The 20,922-nt window shown below is 41.9% G+C and overlaps 2 protein-coding genes across 2 annotated transcripts in view; both read left to right on the top strand.

The window, feature by feature from the left end:
• LOC109974517 (solute carrier family 12 member 7-like) overlaps positions 1 to 4,776 on the top strand; it is a 43,341-nt gene extending 38,565 nt beyond the window's left edge. Inside the window, exons 12-15 of the mRNA XM_020624726.1 lie at positions 1 to 166; positions 902 to 916; positions 2,051 to 2,184; positions 2,350 to 4,776. Coding sequence (XP_020480382.1) covers positions 1 to 166; positions 902 to 916; positions 2,051 to 2,184; positions 2,350 to 2,441 — 407 coding nt within the window. The 3' untranslated portion in view covers positions 2,442 to 4,776. The remainder of the gene's footprint in view (positions 167 to 901; positions 917 to 2,050; positions 2,185 to 2,349) is intronic.
• A 2,448-nt stretch (positions 4,777 to 7,224) lies between these two features.
• gfod1 (glucose-fructose oxidoreductase domain containing 1) overlaps positions 7,225 to 20,922 on the top strand; it is a 43,450-nt gene continuing 29,752 nt past the window's right edge. Inside the window, exon 1 of the mRNA XM_020624743.1 lies at positions 7,225 to 8,050. Within this exon, the coding sequence (XP_020480399.1) occupies positions 7,798 to 8,050 (253 nt within the window). The 5' untranslated portion in view covers positions 7,225 to 7,797. The remainder of the gene's footprint in view (positions 8,051 to 20,922) is intronic.

Genomic DNA, 20,922 nt, shown 5'->3' with positions numbered 1-20,922 from the left:
TCCATGACAGGAACACAGCATCTCATGCCACGATAAATGACGAAGCTGATGCTGGGCCTGAGCAGGTTCACATGACTTGGACCAAGGATAAGCTCCTCACGGAGCGGAATCGGAACCACGAGTGCAGTGCCAACATGGCCATGCGTGACTTGTTTAACATGAAACCGTACGTATACATTTATATACTCTGAACAAGGCTCAAAAACATTTGTATCTTAAGGGCTAAAACAAAACAGAGGTGAAGGTCTTGCAACATAGCCTCCGGTTTATTTCCAGGTTAGAGGAGCTTCAGGTCTTCTGGATGTACTGTACCATGATGTAACTGCATGTGCCCTGTAAGAGAGGCTTACACCATTTTGAATGAATTTGTTTGCCAAAGCATATAAAGCATTACAAGTTTCTGAAGTTGAAACCAGAATGCATACAGTACTGATAATACTACAAGATGGTGCCAAAGCCTCAGTGCAGGAGGATGGCATGTATAGTTGAAGTCGCAGTGCTAAATCTGACAGGGTGTGTGCATGGTGTGTGTGCATTCAGGCTGCATTTGGTGTGTGTGCACATGTGTGTACACGCCCAGCCACTTCAGGCTTAGTGCATGGCCAGACCTCCCAGACCACATAAACACTTTCATCCCATCCCGTCCATACTGTCGGTGTGTGGACTTCATCGGGGTCACCCCAGTACGTTGAGATATATGCTTAAGAAGTTTGTCATTAAATCAGTACATTGTAAATCTCACAGGTCCGGAAGCACTGGAGCCTCATCAGACACATGAAAAGGCTCAGTGGTATTTTGTGGGGTTTACTTCAGCCACCTTTGGGTGTCAAACAAGCAGTGTGGGACAGCTGGAAGCGTCTAAACCTGTTTCTGTTGTTCTGTCCCGTTTTCCTCCTTCTAGAGAGTGGGAGAGTCTGTAAGTCGCATTCTCTTTGCTCCAGGCTGTTTGTGTGTACACTGCTGCTGGAGGGCACTACAGCCTGTGCAGTGTCCTCCAGCTCATGTGCTTGTGCTGCTGTGTCTGTCCTCGTTTGTGTGACCTAATGTGCATGGGCTGCCTGAGAATACCTTGGTGTCCATTTAATTTGCATGTAATATTGACACGGTATTTGTACATGAAAAATGCTTTCCTTTCACCCTTTATCAAAGTATTATCAAACAAAGCAAATGTTAATTTGGCCTGGTATGAGAATATAAGTGTTTTCTTCTGCAGCAGAATGGAAAGCAGATTTTGTGAAATTACCTTGTATTAATAGCTTCTGCTAGTCGATGTCATGTGCTTTGTTACTTTGTGATCTAATGCTTGTAAAGATGATGATAAAAGAGGCACTTAAAGAGAGAGATGGTTTTTTGACAGTGGTAACCATTAAGAAACAGACAAGCAGTAATAAAATCACATCTTGTAGGGCTTTGGTCATTATAGTGCCTGCCCCATTTGTCTTTAAATGCAGCCTCTTTATTTCAAATGTAATACATTTCAGTTTACTCACTTGTGCTTGAAACTAACATAGAGCATGCTGTCACCAAAATGCCACTGTGCTTTTCTTTAGATGTACACAGTGTATTAGTGATGCTACAGTTTTTGTTCTATAAACAAGAGTGTCCTGTAAAAGGAACCTTGAATTTTTTTTTATATATTCAAAGAGAAAGGCAGAAGCAAACAGCCTGGATTACTAGACTGCTGCCATAGTGCCACAAACACGCACAGCATGTCGGTAGCGAAGGCACAGGTGTAACTAATAAACTGAATGATGGCTGGGTTCTACTGATCCACTGTCACACTGTCCTGTCTAACTGTGATGCTTTATAGAACAGAGCCATCACTGCTGTTATTAGTTACACCACGGCAAGTCTACAGGACCCTTGTAGACCCTTCTAGTTTTACATTTGGTGAAGACTACAGTGACACTAAGTACTGAAGAAGACCCACTGAGATAATATCATGACTCTTCATTTTATCACTAATGAAACTGAGGGTTTAGTTTAGTTCACTGAACAGCGTTTTGTTCACCGGCTCTCCTTTCACACTTTAAACTTCTTGTCAAACTAGGAACCAGACTAATGTTCGTCGGATGCACACAGCCATCAAGCTGAACGAGGTGGTGGTCAACAAGTCACAGGGAGCTCACCTGGTGCTGCTCAACATGCCTGGGCCACCTAGGAACAGAGGAGGAGATGAAAACTGTATCCTGAATCACTGTTACTCTGATCTGTGTGGTGAACTTTGACGTAACGGGTGGGAGGGTGTCACCACTGTTGGATTGAGGTTTGAGAGGGATGAAGTGTGTGGTGTACTGTGGCACTGTAACGCTCTCTGTATGTGTTGTACCTTGACCGGTGTCTTCTCAGACATGGAGTTCCTGGAGGTACTGCTCGAGGGTCTGAACCGGGTCCTCTTAGTGCGAGGAGGTGGCCGTGAAGTCATCACCATCTACTCTTAAAAAGAAAACTCACACACCCCACCCTGCCCTCACAGACTGTTGCCATAGATACCAGTCACTGGACAGTTTCATGGGGAGAAGCCTGATTGGGTTTTTATGAAGAGCAGAGGTTGTTGGAAGATGGGACCACTTCTGATTCCCAAGTAGCCTGAGGGATCTCAGGTTGAAGGAGGCAGCATTGAATCAGTTGACTGGCTGAGAGCGCGAGCACATGTCCAGAGAAAGGATATAAACACTTTGTTTTATTTAACTTTGAAAACATATTCTGTTGCATTTTTATATTCTTTCCCTCTTGCGTTGATTTCATGGAGTTCCTGGCACTTACACCACGAAGACAAGCCAACTGTGTGCTGTTGATATGAACCTCGCAGTTTTCATGTTGTCTGGTGCACAGGCTCAGGGAGCTGCAGAGTTTACTGGACCTGAAGAAACAAGATGACAGAAACAAGTAAACATGTACAGCAAGGCACAAAACCACCCTTCAGCACCCAAAACAAAACGTATACTGAATTTTTAAGATCAAATACAGTTTGGAGGTCTGTGGCCTCAGCCTCACCTGTTTTCAGCCTGGTTAGAAGCAGCTAAACATCGTGGCTAGGTTGTAGAGCCTTTAACGGTGCAGAATGAGGGTGGGGTCGTGTCTGCAGTTGAAAGGTTTTCCCTAAAGCAGAGTCGCTCTGTGGTTGTTTGCCTTGTCAGTGGTTTAGTGAAGGACCAGTCAGGAGGATGCTGAACATAGCCTGGATGTTGATACTTGATCGTTGGTCATTGTTTCCCACCTTTGAAGAATGCTGCTTTTTTTTAACAGGAAGATTGTCTGTAGTTAATATTCTAGTGCTCTTTGTGAGTTTTGTAGCATAACATGTTAAATGCACACATTTTTTATGGTGTCTGAAGTAATGCTCAGTTGGGAATGACTAGATTTTTTAAAAATTGATTGGCTGTTTGACAGCATACAATAGCTCAGTAAATTAGGAGATTGTCTTGTAAGTTTGCCTTCAGAATTGTTGGCATTTAGCAAAGTCTGCTTTTTAAAATGTTAATGCATAAACTGACAGCACTGTTGACTTTGCACTGCTGAACATTCAGCACTTTGTGTACTCATGCCGTTTTATCGCTTACAGTAGCTGTAGTTCTACATTCAAGTAAATAATTCACAACAAGTAGTTCCATACTATTTAATACCCATGTTTCAATGGTTTTATAATATTTTAACAAGCAACCATTTAGGATTGAGTCTCAGTCTGAGTAAGATAAGTTGTTATAAGCATGTGTAAGAGGAAAAGTGCCAAAATGACTATAAAATTAACTGTGGAAATGTTGCTAACAAGGACATACTGTAGCTGCTGCTTTTTCACTGACAATCTTTAAACTTTGGAAACCCTGAAAGTGCAACCATTTTTGTATGATAAATTTAATTGTTTCTGCCATAATTCCTTTTCAAATTCTACAAATGATTGACTGAGAATGCTACAAACATTGCAAATTCCAGGGCATTTCAAACCTGGTGTCGTGTTTTCCATGTTGTTCCCGAGGAGATGTGAACTTCTGATTGTTAGTTATGCAACATCTGTGTTTTGTTGTCGTTGATTTATGCCTACGTAATTATACAGTTGTGGTCTCTGTTGTGTTTAATGTTGTAACTGATCTTCTATTACTTTGTGTTAATTTTCAGCGTCATTTTTATGGAAGGAGGCAGAGAGAGGAAGTGCAGTATGTGTGAGGATGACAACAGTTCACCAGTAACACAACATGCATAGCACACAGGGTGATGAATTATCACTCACTATTGGATGTTTGAACTGTTTCAACTTGTTTACTCCGTTGTATATTTTAGCCACCAAAGACAAATACATAATTCTGTATTTATGTGTATAAGCTTAAAAAGGCCTACTTCTGAGTTTGACACATTGAAAGTTGTAAATTATTAAAATTTCTTTGTTTTTAAATTTCTTTACTGGACTGAATAAGAGTAGCTGTGCATAAGAGAAACATAAACCACATCCAGCTTTTACCAGGAGATACAAAGTAAAGAGAGCAGCAGTGTATGTTTCACAGCTCTAATGCCTGAGGTGACCGGAGAACGTTACCTATCTCTGGTGTCACTGAGGTTTGACTAAGGAAAAATAAAAATCCCTTCAATCACATCTGTTTCACTCCTGTTACTTATATTGGTGAGAGTAAAAATGAAGCCTCTTCTGTTTCTGCGAGTGTGAGTCTGTGTGTTGTCTAGCTCAGCTGGCAGGCCTCACTAGCTTGGACAGGAAGTCACCTGTGGGCCTACAGACAGCCTTGTTAATTGTATTTGTGCCTCTTTAATTAATTATTAAAAGTGCTGAAATAAACGAAAACCTCCTCATTGTAGTCACCAACTGATTGGCTTGACACAATCTGAGCGCAAAACCTGGCAATTAATGAAGTTAATTTCTATAAGAATGACATAAACCATTGCAACATACAATTCACATCTTGTTGTATGGTGAGAGGTCATAAGGAGAACTACTGTAGATTAATATTAAAGGGGTTCAAAAGAAAACCAGGTTGAGAAAACATCGCAATGAACTTAAGACCACAAAACTCTAAGAAACACAAAAAGTGTCTTGCTGGCATTCACAACAGGAGTGAAAGACACACACTGACTAATCCCTCCACTAGAGGGAAGCCTTGGCCTCCCTTCCCACAGTCCACATGCTGCAGCTTGAGGGCAGCCAGATACGTACTATGTATAAAGGTTTCTCTGTGACCAAAGTCAGACAGGTTCACATTTTTTTTAAATCTCTGCCAGAGATTCAGTTCCAATGCATGATGGTAAAGTGTTATGTTTACTGGCCTGCACTCACAACACACATCATCTCTCCTGTTGCTACCAGGTTTTCAGATGATCGTCCCGTCCCTCTGCTGTGGGAAATGTTGGCCTTCTCCTGGCCCATCTGCACCTCTCCTTTGATTTACTGGTCACATGGTGCCCAAACAAACCACAGCAGCATCTAATTCAGTCAGAGCAGATCCATGGCAGAGGAAAGGAGGGCGTGCATACCAAGGACTGTTAGAACATGATGAATTGTTAGTTCGTCCTGGAGCAGACCTTAGAGACATCACTATCAACTATCTTCACTATGCATTCATTATGCATGGAGCAGAGAAAAGTAGTGACTATTTATCTAGTTTATTAGTTTATTATTAGCAATATTATTTTAGTATTTAAAAAAAATCAAAGTTCCTCCCAAGCCCCTGTTGCTATAATTTTAGTAGGAAGTTTTGTAAAGCTGATTGCAGCAACACCCTGAACCTGAATCCTGTTACCAAATAATCTCAGCCTTCTAAAAGGCCCCAGCTTCTGGCTGCTTTGATTTTAGCAAGAAACTGCACTTTTTTAAAAATATATTTTTATTTATGTTCAGCTCTATGAACAGCCACATATGCTGTACAGAATTATTTGACGAGAACACCCTTGAGCGCTGCCCTCATATGATCTTTGACCTTTTTAAAGCCTAAAGAGTAGGTACGTAGGTAGGTTGGTTGCTTTTCATCATGTGCTCTGCACAGTGTCTTATCTGTTTGCTCTGATTTGCTGACCAAATCAGCAGGGGACACTCGATACTGACATTATGCACAAATTTGTGTCTGAGACTAAAATTCAAAGGCACAAAAATTAAAAATGGTGACTTCTCTCTACCGCTTTGGACAGGGAAAAAAAAAACGAATAAAAAAGTATAACAATGAATAACAGCTGTTACACAGCTGTGGAAAACAACAGTAAGCGAAGTACATGCAAAATGTCTAGTCATGTTACACTACTTGCATCTGTCTTTTCTTTTATATTTTTCAAAGTACCTCTTAAAGATAACCAAATTTAGATAATACAATGAGTAACATTTGCAGCTCTGTGAGCTCATGTTTATCATGTTCACCAGTATGTTCATATTCTAACAGCTAACTGCTAATTTGCAGTAAACACAAGGTCGCCTAGGGCTGAGACTATGACAGGTCATTAGTCAAAGTAGTGGAAACTTTAACATTTTGAGCTGATGGCACAGGGGATCTAAGTAATGACTAGTACTGCAGTACCAAACTGTGTGAAGTGTTTGTAGACTGAAGAGAAAGTGGATTCCTAATGTTGACTGTCTGGGCAACATTCAACAACCAGTGAGAAACCTAAAATACACTAGCCTACAGCAGATTACTTGTATTTATTTATTTATTGTATTTCTGGAGCCACTGTTAATCTGAAACAACACAGATACTTGCCTCTAGCTCTGAAGAAGACAAGTGCCAATCTGAAAATATTTTCCTTGTAAATATTAAAGCACACGAATAAACAGGATGTGATTTTTTTGACAGGATGTCGTAATCCAGTAGCTAACACGGTGCTAGCCTGCCCCCTCTCAGTGGGTTAACATGCTTAATTCTGTCCAGGGCCTGAGGGGTTAAACTGGGAGAGGGCGCAGTGACAAAGCGAAAGCGGATGTTGTTCAAGGTTGCTATTAAAATAAAGGTTTATATTATGTTGTACAGTTACTGTGCTTCTTCTAACATCAACGGTAGATCGATAGATTGCAATGTCAACATAATTCAAGCTGTCTTTAAAAATATAAAACAGAATTTATGTTTTCAGTTATTGTAATTCATTAGGCTATATAGCCTTTTGTTTTCCAAAACAATACACATAGTTAACTCTGTAGTATTTGTTCAGTCTATTGACTGGCACACGAATCTTTATTTTTTTTATTTTAGTGAAATCCCCATATATACAGTATTTTAAATAGAATATAACCTACACTGATGACGTAACGACCGCGGTTCTATTGGCGTAGACGCGCGCTGGTAAATCTTAGTTTGAAGATCCTGCGGGGCCTGGCGTCACCGCGTCCAGCTTTACAGTGCAGGTCGAAGCCGCAACATCAATAGCCATCTTCGGCATAATATCGCTGTTGTTGCGGGATCCTGTGGGCGGAGGACACAAGGCGTTTCTCTCCGTAAGAGTCTTTTTCTGGTTCATGGTTATTTCTGTTGTGTCCCCGGCTTCCTGTAAAGCGACGGACCTGCTAGAAAAGGACCAAGGCACCGTGGAAGGATGTGACATTCCCTTCACCGCTTGGCGCAGTCAGCGTACTGGCCGCTGTCAGACGTGATCGAAGCCTCGCCAGCTTTCCATCTGTTTGGATCATTTTCCGGGGTGAATAACAACATCAGAGCCCGAGCGGCGTGAGAATGAAGCAGCACGGGTGTTCCGCTGCAGGTGGATGGCCAACCTGAGGGTCCCGGCCGTCAAGCCGCCGCTGCAGCAGGAGCTCTGTCTTCACCCGGAGCTCTGAAAACCGCCAGACAGACCAAGTCAGAGAGGAAAACCTGAGCCATGCTTCCAGGGGTCGGCGTGTTCGGCACCAGCCTGACCGCAAGGGTGATCATTCCTCTGCTGAAGAACGAGGGCTTCGCAGTCAAAGCGCTGTGGGGCCGAACCCAGGAGGAGGCGGAGGAGCTCGCTAAGGAGATGAACGTACCGTTTTACACCAACCGGATCGACGACGTGCTGCTGCACCAGGATGTAGATCTGGTGTGCATCAACCTGCCGCCGCCCCTGACGCGACAGATCGCAGTCAAAACGTTGGGTGAGTCCTGCTGCTGCTGGGCAAGATAGATGCTGCGCCCTGTTGATGCTGGGGGGCTGCTGACATCGGGATTATGGAATGAAGTACACCTAGAGTCCTGTGCTATAGTTCAGAGGTGTGAGGTAGGACTGTGCAGTGGAGTAGGACAATGTATTGTTCATGGTATGGTACAGATCCGACCTTATGACCTTTACTGGCAGGATGCCAAAGAGAGATACTATCTTGTATTAATAAGACATCTATACATAATGCATAAAGCCATTATGAGGTCATGTTTAGGCATAATAAACATTCTAGAGATGTCCTCATGTGTACTGTCAAAGCTTATGGTGACACTGGGTTAAATCTGGGTGGTGACTCCCTCTGAAACTGTTTCCTTCAGCTGTATTAGTGAAACACACAGCAGTCCCAGAGAAGAGACCTGAATGCAGTAAAGGTGTGATGCACAAAGAGAGGTTGTTCTAGTTTAAATCTGGAGCAACGCATCTTGTTTTGGCATTGTGGAGATGCTGTGAAAAGGGGGGCAGAGACCACTGAGCTGTACTTCACACAGGCTTTATTTACGCCAGGGTTTGGCAGGAGAGCTCAGCTGGCAAAGACACCGTAGGTCAGATTTGTGGCTGGAACAACAAATGGGTCCAGAAATGTGCAAAACATCCAGGGAGGAAATTGTTCTACCTACTGTACCTTAACCACAAAACAACTGACAGAGTACAGTGGGACTATAACTGCATTAATATGTTGGTTACTTTTATAATTAATGAATTATAAGTTCATAAAATATTACAGTGAAAACAGCCAAATGTCCTCGAACTCAACGTAATGTGTCGTGTTTCTACATGATCTGATAAAGACCACAAGCCAAAACTGCTGGATGCTGAAGGCTTGCTTGCACATCTTAAAATCATATTGGTAGAGCTGTAGGAAGGGTTGCAACATCTCACACACAGCAGGAAGCAGAGATATCTGTGCAAAAATGTCAAGAAAAACAGGAATAAATTAACCAGAGGGTGTAAATATTGTTTAAAAACAGATGGAAAAAATACTAACAGTCGCATGAATGCATCACGGTGTTGGTTAGGATGTTAATGAAAGTTATGCATCTTCAGACCATTGTGTGGGAAGGTCCTGTCAGAGAGAGCAGAGCGTTGGAAAGTCAGTGTGAACCGATGGAACTCTACTGGGATAAAGTATTGGAACGACAACAGTGGTGTGTCCTATCAGGGTCGCAGAGGTGAGCAAGATGTATCTATTTTAAACCTTTATTTATTCAGGGTAGGTTCATTAAGAGGCCACCTCTGCCCAGTACAACCACGGACTGACCGGTTGACGACCAGAGCTGTGGTGGGTTAAGGGCTTTGCTTGGGGTGTTGATGATGAGGGTGGTACAAACGCTGCTTAATCCCACCGGCCCGGGGACTGAAGCGGCGAACTACTGGTCACAAGCTCGCCTGGGGGTGATAGGGGTTCTTGTTGCACATCTGAGAATGGTGTGATTTAATGTAGCTAATTTGGCAGGAGACTTTTAGAAGCAGAGTGACAGATGACACGTCCATAATCAAACTGCTGTACAATGCAGGGCTTGATGATAGGTTTGAACAGAACTGATAAAAAGTAGAGGTGATGCTCCTTTTGTCAGTCACATTCATGCCATTCGTTACACTCGTGGGGAGCACTGAGGCCCGGCGGCAACAGCAGCGCCTGCATCAGCACCAGCTGAACGTGTATATCAGGGACAGAGAACAAGTGTGTTACCTTGAAACAAGTCAGATATGTGTTACTACTAAGCTCTCTCTCACTGTAGCTGTCATGTGTGTCACCAGGCTATGTGACACAGAGCACAATGGAAACTAATTGTGTTTTTCACATAATAAACATGTCAGGTTTGAATAAAAAGTTGCCTTAAATATAACATTTTTCTGGTGCTTTATGAATGATATTGGTCAGATTAGTTTCATTAAATGTCATGCATGCGGCATGATATTTGCAGTTGTTTCTTGATCCGCCCCTGCTGTGACGCCCAGTGTAAACGTTCTGCCACTGTGGCTTCATTCATTTACCAAACTCAGTAAATTCTGTGGAGTGGCAGTAGACGGTGTTTTTCTACTTTATGCCTGCACCATTGTCAGTGGATACTCTGCATTCACACATCAGATCATAGGCTACACTAACACACAGGCAAACCCACAAAAGTCCCTTTATTGCTAGAAAGGAAATTCCTTTTTTTATCCCAGTTCACATTCCAGCATGTGACAGTTGCTCTGAAGAGCAACCGTGAGGATTGCAAAAGCCAGTTGGTCCTGAGCCAGAACCACCAGCCGTGTCCCAGTGAACTTGACTCCACCTGCACAACTTGTCAGTGCCCATTCTTCCTCTCTGTCCTCTGTGCTCATTGCCTCACAGCTTTGTTGTGTGCGCGCTGCCCAATCCTTTCTGTCCAGCTGGGTCCACTGCCATTTGCATTTTATTGGCTGACAAATATAAAACACTGTTCTGTCGAGCTTGGACTTGACTCAAAATACAGACTTTTGAGAGTGGAGTTCTGACTAATTTATTGAGACAGTTGCTTAAAAGCATTTACTGATGAGTACTAAATATTACACACATTTTGTTGTGTCTACAAAATGATGTAAGGCTACAAATGAATATTTTCCATATAACCTACCATTGTATATTTATTTTTCTAATTAATCACCAATTGTTGTGAAAAATCACCATGTCAAATTTCTCAGAGCCCATCTTTGCTCTATAATGATTTTCATGATTGTCTGCTTTACTTTGTCATGTGGACACTGATGAACCCAAGGTGCAGCCATGTTTCTGTTTGTCAAACCACTCAGTGGGTCGCTTGTGCAAGTAAGACCATTTCTCACCTGTGAACGTCCCTGTTGCTTGGTTTTGGCATTTCTTTCATTAGAACATCCAACAGTAGCACAACAATCTGTTGTTTGACCTGGCCAGAGCAGGCCAGAGCACAGTATGGCAGCTGGCGAGGTCCATCTTAGAAACCCCGACGCAGCACCAGAGCTGTTAGCTCTGACACAGTCCATGTCACAGTGAGCCGTGGTCAGTCTCCCCACTGTCCCCTGACCCTCCTGCGTAGCTGTGAGACACAGTGGTAATGTTATGAAATACAATTCATCAGTGTCACTATCAGCTGACCACTGAAATCATTTATTTGAGCCATCATTTCAGTCTGTTGCATCACTGACTGGTCTGGGACCAGAGCGACCAGCTGTGTCAAGTTGCAGAACTAAGTTCTTTTTCTGTCAGGATGTGTGAGCTGATAGTAACTGCCTGTGACTCACTTATCGCTTAACTCCTGAGCTCAGCTGATAAGTGTGATCAGACCTCTTTGTAGCAATGTGAACTTTGGCTCACCAGTAGTTTATATCTCTGGTTTTTCTGTCTTAGTCCATATTAACTTTAAAGGGAGCTCAGGGGAAACAAATGCCTAAACGCTGGTACAACCACATGCTCTACGTGTCGGAGGCTTGTCAAAATAAACCTGTACTCGTGTAAAAACCATAGAAAATATGAAAATAAGGAGGTCCAGTGGGTGGGAGGTAATGCACTTCTGTCCCAATACAGGAATTGGGTCCTAGCCAGTCTCCCCAGCATCTCGGTCCAGCATTCATATCCACAGTTTCACATACAGCATTTCCCTGTGTTCTCCACGTTGGGCTGGAGTTGTCGTCGGTGGCCGCCATTTCTTAGACACTGCTCGCTGCTACTTTCTGGTTGGTGCTTTATGTTTATCGTGCAGTATGGGCTCAGGTTTAGTGATCAGTGACCCTTTCTAGCTGCATACCCATCAGCGATCTCTAGTGCTGCTTCTAATGTTTGCCTCCACAGCAGGCCTGTATTAAGGCAGTGATTTTCTGTTTAGTTTGGTCACGGTTTTCTGTATCCAACTTTCTAACTTTCTGTTTATGGTTTCAGTATGTTGTTTGTTTTGGTTAGTGTTGCCTGTTCAGACAGCTTTATTTAGTTCTTGTTCTACCTCTTGGTTGTATGAGGAGTTCCTCCCCCTTTTCTTTTTCCACAAATTTCTTGTGATAATCCTGAGCTCTGAAAACAGCTGCTAATTTGACCTTTCTTTTTTTGTTTTTTTTTTTTGGTCCAAGTATGAAACATATGTTAATGAAGAAAAAAGTATATTTTAGCCAAAATCTCTGTTGGATCCTTTTGCTTGATGTCTGTTCATAGGTAAAACATGAAAATTAATCAGTTAAACTTAGATCTATTGAACATTGATCAATTAAATGTTAAAAAGTAGTGAAAGTGGCCTTTACAATATCCTAAAGTCCAAGATGAGATCTTCAGCTTGTTTTGTCACAAAGAGGCACAGTTTGTTACATACCACAGTGAAACTTCTACCACTTACTTCAATGTAACTTTCATTTCAATTTTTTTTCAATTAAATTTGAGACTATGCTCTTATTTTGGTAAGCTTGTGTTGCGCTAGAGTGGGAATCTGAGAGCTGAACTGAAATGCAACATGAGCCACAAGTTTCAGGTGCACTTTCTGTCCCTTTGTGCACTTGTGTTTTGAGAGTGGGAGGAGGAAGTGGTGGGAGAGGGGCCTTTCAGCTCAGCTCTGTGCGACCTGGAGAGTTTTACCATGACAAGTGACAGGCATGGAATTGGTGATTTTATGTAAAATCCCCATCACTGCCTTGTTCCATAATTTATAAGATTGTGAAATGAAAACAGTTCTGTTATTGTAAAGGTAAAAATATAACCCAAACCACAAGGGAGTTGACAAGATCCAGGAACACTGCAATAACAGCTGATCCCACATGACTACGAAATGTCAAAGAGCAAGATCAGTTCATCTGTCTAGACAAGTTACGCACAAACACACAGTGAACCAGAAAAAGCTGTTGAAACGCTTCCTTAAGTGTTTTAAAAGCGCATCTATAATATGATCTCTCGAGTCAGTAGTAGATTTGTCAGGTATCAGGTTAGTGTGTGCAGAGCCGCAGACGCCATCTCAATCCTCCAGACTGACCCAGCTGCGTTGTCTAACAGCAGCATCTGATTCTCATTTAATTGATATTTAGATTTTACGTTGGTGCAGAAGCGTGGCAAAGAGCAGTGATGGTGCAATCCCGGGCACATCACTGTTAAGGAAAAACTTTGTAGCAGAGACATTGAGCTATTGGCAATCAGTGCACAGCTGTACTACATTCCTTGGTGTTTTCCCAATAACAAACCATGGGTCAGCCCCGAGTTAAAGGTACTGCTGAATGAGAAGAAGAGGGCTTTCTTCTCAGGGGACAAGGAGGAGCTGAGCAGAGTGCAGCGGGAACTAAAGTACTGTATATGATCCGGAGGTGCAAGGCTAGCTACAGGAAGAAGCTAGAGCAGAGCATGGCAATGAACAACGTACGTGAGGTGTGGAGAGGACTGAAACACATCTCGGGCCACGGAAAAAGTGGGGATGGTCACCAGGTCGCGGGGGACCAGGCCTGGGCAAACGCATTGAATCATTTCTTTAATATATTTGACTCTGAGTCCTTAGCCCCCACCCTGCCAGCCCCCCCTCTTTAGGTCAGTTGCCTCCTCACAGCTGCAGCTGCTCACACCTCAGCTATACCTTGCCCCTCCTCCCACTGTCACGGAGGGTTCTCAACAGTCTACAGACCCTGACCAGTCACCGCCCACCAGCCCCCTCCGCCTCACGGCGGACCAGGTCATGAGGGAGTTAAGGAGGATTAAGGCCAGGCCCTGACCACATCAGTCCCAGGGTCCTCAGGGAGTGTGCAGACCAGCTCAGTGAAGTGGTCCTGTACATGTTTAATTTGAGTCTTAGCCTGGAGAGAGTCCCGGCTCTGTGGAAGATCCTGTGTGGTCCCGGTTCCTAAAATAACTCATCCTAAGGAGCCGAACCATTACAGACCCATTACCCTGACCTCCCACCTGATGAAGACCATAAGGAGGATTGTCCTCGGCCACCTCCGTGCCCAAGTGAGCTTGGCGCTCAACCCATTGCAGTTTGCATATCGACCTGGCATCGGGGTAGATGACACTATTATCTACATGCAAAATTTGATCGATGCACGCCACACTTTTCAGATTTTTATTTGTAAAACATCTTGAACACCACGTATCATTTTCCTTCCACTTCACAATTATGCGATACTTTGTGTTGGTCTATCACATAAAATACATTTAAGTCATTTAAGTCTGTGGTTGTAATGTGACAAAATGTGGAAAAATTCAAGGGGTATGAATACTTTTGCAAGGTACTGTACATCCCCAGTGCAAGAACGAGCGTTACCGTAGGTCATTCCTAGCCACAGCTATCAGACTATACAATACATTACTGCAGTGATAAACTAGGTGAAATTATGAGGGACTATGCAATAGCCAACTGAGGTGCAATACTCAAACCCTGGGGGTAAAATGCATTGTAAATATGCACATATGTAAAATCTTGATTTCTCTCGAATACTTTATATTGTCTTGTTTTAGATATTTTTGAGTAGTTTTTCAGAGATCCTCATGGCTGAAATACAGGTATTTTCCCCATTGCGGGATTAATTGTGGGAGTAATATTCTTGTCCTTGATTTCTTGATCTCTCTCGAATACTATATTTTGATTTGTTCTCAGGGATTAATTGTGGGAGGATCATTCTTGTTCTTGATTGTCTCTCAAATACTATATTCTGTTTGGTTTTAGGTACTTTGGAATCTGTTTCTCAAGATATGTGTGTGGTGTTTGTTCTTATGGTGTTTTATTGCTGCTCTCTATTGCTGCTGGAACACAGGAATTTCCCCATTGTGGGATCAATAAAGTCCTACCTACCTAGATTTTAACAGTGCATGTATGACTATGATGAGAAAAACGCTGTTTGTGTAACGAACCCTCAGAAAATCATTTCCAGACTCTGCAGTTTCTTTAGTATGCTTTAGTGTCTTTCAGCTCATTGCTTTGGTCCTGTGGCCCACAGCGTTACTGTTTTATTTTCGTCTCATTGCTCCCATCGGCCTCATTTCCAGCTACAGCCAGGAGCCATGTTCAGCCAGACAGACAGACAGGCAGAGTTAGCGTCTAGCTAGTGAACATTGTAGAACATTTAGCAGATAGTCAGATCTTTTCCTCAGGAGTTGGTAGAAACCAAAACAAAAGAAAAGTAAATGTTAGTTACACTCAACATGTAGCCAGAGGCATAGGCTCAAATAAATCCTCTCTATCTGTTGGATGTGTAAATATTCCAGTACTCTAGTACCATAACAACTTTATAAGGTGACAACACAGGATAAGATAAGACACTTTGTTATCATTGTATTCCAAACAGTGACATCTTGTAGGCACTTTTTGACAGAAGGAGTACAAAATATAAAATGAAATCCTGTCATGAACTGTGTCATGTTCACATAGGGTGGATCACCTCTGGCACACGGACCAAGCACTCGAGACATGAAGATGCAGTATTTTTTTAAAAGTGCAGGTTTAACAGAAAGTGTGATCCCAGTTTAGGTATTATTTAGATTAATGTACTGTATATGTTTAAAAAATTTTTTTAGTCAGGGTAGGTCGCCTCTCTTTTTCAGAACCCCCCCGATCACATTCACACAGTCACACATCCACACCTGGAAGGTGCCCAGCACAACCAGTGTTTTGAATGATACTGTAACCCCACAGTCACATATTAGTGACTTATAAAAGGTTTCTCATCATTCATATAGACCTTATCACAGTAACTGTAAACAGCATAGGATGTCACCATGAGTTTTTATTATTACTGACATTCACTGCAGCTTTCTGTCGACATTCATCAGTCACCTGCTCTGAGGCCACCCAAAGGCAAAGTGCTATTTATAACCTGACTGCAAAGGGCAAGTGGGGATCATCGTCACCACTGGTGTTGTTCTGCAGCTGCATTTCCAAAATATACAGCCTCTTTCAGAAACTAGTTAAAGTTAAGTTATCCAGCAGCCAGCTGGTTTTGACTTCATTTGTTCTTTGTTTAATATTTTAAAGAAAATCTAACACTGAATAAATAAAAGTGGAATGCTTCTCACTTTTTCATAAGAAACTCTGAAGTAAAATGGAAAAAAAATACCACATTGTGTAGTGTTATCTACTGCTTGACACCATTCAACATCTAGAAAGACACACTCAGGAAGTGGAAAATAGCAAGTGATGCTAAGTAGCTCTCAGAACATCTAAGCTAGTTAGCCTAGATTGCTAGCTAGATGTACATTTTTGCTCATGCTAGCATAACAGGGACTCCAGCTAGCATTAGCTGTCCCTCTGTCACAGGTCCAGCTGCTCCAATGCCAAAACAAAGATTCAGTTCCTGCATACTGAGAAATCACTTGTGAAATGTTTTCATTTCATTGAACAGACACACTAAGTTGTGTCTACCAGTGAGCTGTATTTTACTCTTCTGCCACACTGACAATTGTAGTGAGCAGTCTATTCCCAAGGTGAAGCAGTTCCATTAAGGGCTTGCTCAAATGTCCTTTATGTGGCAGAGCCCAGGAATAGGCTGGTCTGTGCTTCATAATTGGTCCTCAGGGACTAGAGACAAGCGATGGCCAGAGGTGCTGTTATTGTCAGACGGGGCCTCAGCTCCAGTGGCCTTGTTCTGCCTCTGAGACTCTCACTGTCAGCATTAAGCTGGACGTAGTGTTACAGTATGTGTACTTTTTCAGTTTAGACATGATAAGTAAGACAAAGATGGAAATGTTGCACCCATTGACAAACACTGCACTATGCAGCTGTAACAGGAAGTGGTATTTTGGTACACCACGGCTTCCTGTTGTGCGTGGGGTGGGTGGAAACTGCATTTGTGTGACATGGAGGATTCTTTCCATTCACATCCTGCGAAGAATAGTCAGAAATGTAATGTGTCGCCATTAACTCCACTGTTTCTTTCCATTTAAAAAAACAAGATCTTGGTGTCAGATTCATGTTACAGAAAGGTTCACATTTCTGTTCATCCTTATGTTTGTCACCACATGCACCCAGTTAATCCTCATACGTGAGTCAGTCAGCACAGTGTATTTGGTGCAGTCTTCCGCTGACTCAGCTAGCCACTGGGGTATGAGCAGGAAACTTGAGCACAGAGAAACAGGTACATCTCCCCAGCTGAGTTTGTAGAACTAAAGTCAACACACATTTGTTTTATTAGTGTCATTTTTTGTATTTGCACATTTTCTGTTTTAATTTGTATTACTCTTGTGTTGCATGAGGTAAAAGGCAAATATTAGAGTTCTGTTTAAACAGTGAGGGGACACGTGGAACATTTAAAATACAGAATCTGTCATTAATGATTTAGTTTGTATGTAACTCTGTTCCTGAGAATGGCCCTGACTGGTTTTCTAGATGCTGAGTTCTGCACAGCACAGATGCTGAACCATGTCCATGATGGGGCCACAGAACTGACACTGCTATGACAGTGCTTTTGTCACGAGTGGGGTAAGAGGTGGACTGCAGACCTCTGCAGTGGCAGGGGAGGTCATTGCTCATGGACTGCAACTAATGATTATACTTTAATCTATTGGTGATTTTATGGACTAGTCAGTTAATCAAATTATTTCTTTTTAAAATTAATTTAATGAGTGTGTTGAGTATGATTTACTTCAGTGGCAATTGTTGACTAATCAGAAATGCACCATATTATTTATCTGCAGAAAGTTGCTTACACTGACTTAGTGTAAACATTAATGGAAATCTATGGTGTTTAGTTTTATAGGCCTGTATGTGCATAAACAAACTGCTTACAGCTTCCGATAAGAAAACAGCAACTCCTCCCAGACACTGATACTTACCAGCAGTCAGACAGAAATCACTGTTAGAAATTCTTGTGCTGCTGTTTCATCACTTTTTTCCTTGGACATGGTTTTAGATGCTTGTACACAGCGGTTGTGCAGCTGTGGTAGACAGGCCAGGCTAGATGTTTAATGCCAGTAAATGCACAAATTAAACACACAAAATGCAGCATTTCACCTTGTCTGTTTCATAGGTGTACTTCTGATCCTCAGACAGGCTGTTTCCTCCCACTTCGACCTGTGTTTGGCTAAGACAGACTAACCATATCCTGACTTCAGATGTACTTAAGATAGTTCCTAAGATGTAGAATTATTTTTAAGGTAGATAAGTAAGTAAGACAGCTAGTCTTTAATGTCCTCTGCTCTTTCCATTTAATACTGCAATAAAAACATACACCTTAAAAATAGAACATCTCAGAATGCTGAGAAGCCTAGAAATGAAGCTGTTATTCCAGTGATCTGCTGTCACAGTGTGATAATGAGCAGTGAGGTCAGAGCAACATGAGAAGATGCAAATAAGTGATTTTGCATCTGGTAGATAAAGGTTTACCGTATCTACTCAGCTATTCATAACATACAGAGCAGTGGGTTTTTTTTAGAATGACAGATGTGTCAAAGTGTATGCTTCAGTGACAGGCATGCCACAGCACATCTGCACATCTGGATCTCTGAGGAGATCAAAATGAAAATGACAGGTCTGACTCCACCACAGTCTTCTCTAAGTATAGTTTCCACCAGCTATGCTGGTTGTGACCAAAGCAGCCAGGAAACAGCCAGCCACATCTAATGGCAACAAAACAAACAGGTAAACAATGCCTTTCAAGTCGAGGTGTTTAGTCAATTAGTCATGAATGGGATGTGTAAATAATGGATGGAGGTTGTCACAGCTGATGTCTTTAACGTCACCGCTGATCTCACCCTCATGTTAGTGATTGACGGCGTTGGACTGCACCTGGCAGTTACATTTACTGGCTGAACCAACAGATAACAGATAATAATACATGACTTGCTTAGATTAGGATAAAAGAGCTAATGCTAACATAAAATAGTCATAATATTAGTGGACAATGGGTTGAACCATTTAATGACGCTAAATTTTAAATGCATTCCATGAAAATAGCACAAGACCTTAAACTACGTAACATTATGCTCAATATCAGTCAGACTCAGTCACTAAGTAGATGATAATAATGAATAATAAGTGGATATTTCCCAGTAGATTTGGAGCACTAACCTGGACACATTTGAAATGCAATTAATGTTTGTGCTGTCAGCCTCATGTGTGCAGGGGCAGAAAGCAAATGGAGAAGGTTAAAAAGATTACAGTTAGATATGTGGGCTGAAAGCTGCTGAGACACAACTACTTAGTAGTAACCTCTGGTACTGAATGAATGATTAGACACTGGTTGATCGTTCTGAAAAGACTGGATCAAGGTGTGGTTTTTTAAGCACAGCAGTTTTAAAGCAAATGGGGACAGTGCCAGTTTTATGTGATTTAACAGTTTTACAGTTTTATGTGAGTTAACAATACTCAGCACTGTAGGTCCCACTAAAGGTTCAAGGAGGAAAGCAGTAGAGCCAGGCACCAACTTAGATGATTCAAGAGATATGGTCTCAAAATGTGCTACAACACAGACTCAGAGATCTGGGATTCATTCAACTGGTTGCATAGAAGGAACTGGAGACAATGAACAGATATTTTTTTATCTAATCTGTTTCACTGCAGAATCAAATCTAAAGGCCCACAATGGTATCAAGACATTTTTTTGTTGCAATATCACAAAATTACGAATATCATTACATCTCTATAAACAATATAAAGTATGAAGGGCAACATTTCCAGATTGTGTGTTCAGAGTGCCAGAAGGAGCCACCCAACCTCTGTTGTTGTCCTCATGTTTTTGGACTCCTTGTTGTGAAGCACCACACACCTTTCAGGTCACTGTTGGAGCCTCCTACCGTGCAGCTACAGTACACACTTTTCTTAAAATATATTGACACAAACTACTTATACTTATTACTGATGCAGTATTGTATCATCAAATATTTACCAGCCTCACATACTGCTACTTTTAATATAATCCCCTGGAGCCAAACTGTGTCAACAGAACATCTGGACCAGTCACAGCTCCGTTTCTGTTAGTAATGAATCATAGTATCTTCTTATGCTTAATCATGAATACTGTTGTATTCCGGTTCTTTGTACCATGTTAACTCTGAGAGACGAGGCAGTCCAAGTAGCTTCAAAACAGTGCTGATTTATTCCATGAACACAGGCAAAAATTAACATTACACGCTCAGGTATCTTGCACCTCCAACATACACGCAAGCAGCTGAAGGATGAAAGACCTCGAACCCAACAGGCCTGTACATTATATCGCTTTGGGCTAATCCCATACTACACAGGAACATCAAACCGTGACGTCTCTCGGTGCCAGCTTTGCAGCTGACCAGAGCAGTAGTCAAAACATGAAGAAAATCAATGTGTGATTGTCCGTTGATTGTGTGGTGTGTATCTAAGACATTCTGACATGACATCTAGTGACACATCATGACATTAAGCATAAGAAGATACTATGATTACGATTATGATTAAACACGTCATACAGTAATCAACTTTCTATCTAGTTATCCTTGAACATGTCTATCTGACTAAAATTTCCGGGTTGCAAGTGAGAGCAGACGTCCTTACTGCTCCTCTTGTCTGTTTTACGATTTTTCATATCTTCTACATTTTCAAGTCTTTGAACAAATTCTACAACTATTAAAATGCCTCCAAGAGGGAAAAGAGCAAATAAATCAGATGCGAATGAGGATGTTGAAGCCGAAGAGGATTATACAGTGCCTTGCGAAAGTATTCGGCCCCCTTGAACTTTGCGACCTTTTGCCACATTTCAGGCTTCAAACATAAAGATATAAAACTGTAATTTTTTGTGAAGAATCAACAACAAGTGGGACACAATCATGAAGTGGAACGAAATTTATTGGATATTTCAAACGTTTTTAACAAATAAAAAACTGAAACATTGGGCGTGCAAAATTATTCAGCCCCTTTACTTTCAGTGCAGCAAACTCTCTCCAGA

This window comes from Monopterus albus, unplaced genomic scaffold, assembly GCF_001952655.1.
Source record: "Monopterus albus unplaced genomic scaffold, M_albus_1.0 scaffold336.1, whole genome shotgun sequence".
NCBI classification, from domain to species: domain Eukaryota; kingdom Metazoa; phylum Chordata; class Actinopteri; order Synbranchiformes; family Synbranchidae; genus Monopterus; species Monopterus albus.
Note: the sequence above shows the minus strand (reverse complement) of the source record. Positions and strands in the feature narration are given on the sequence as shown.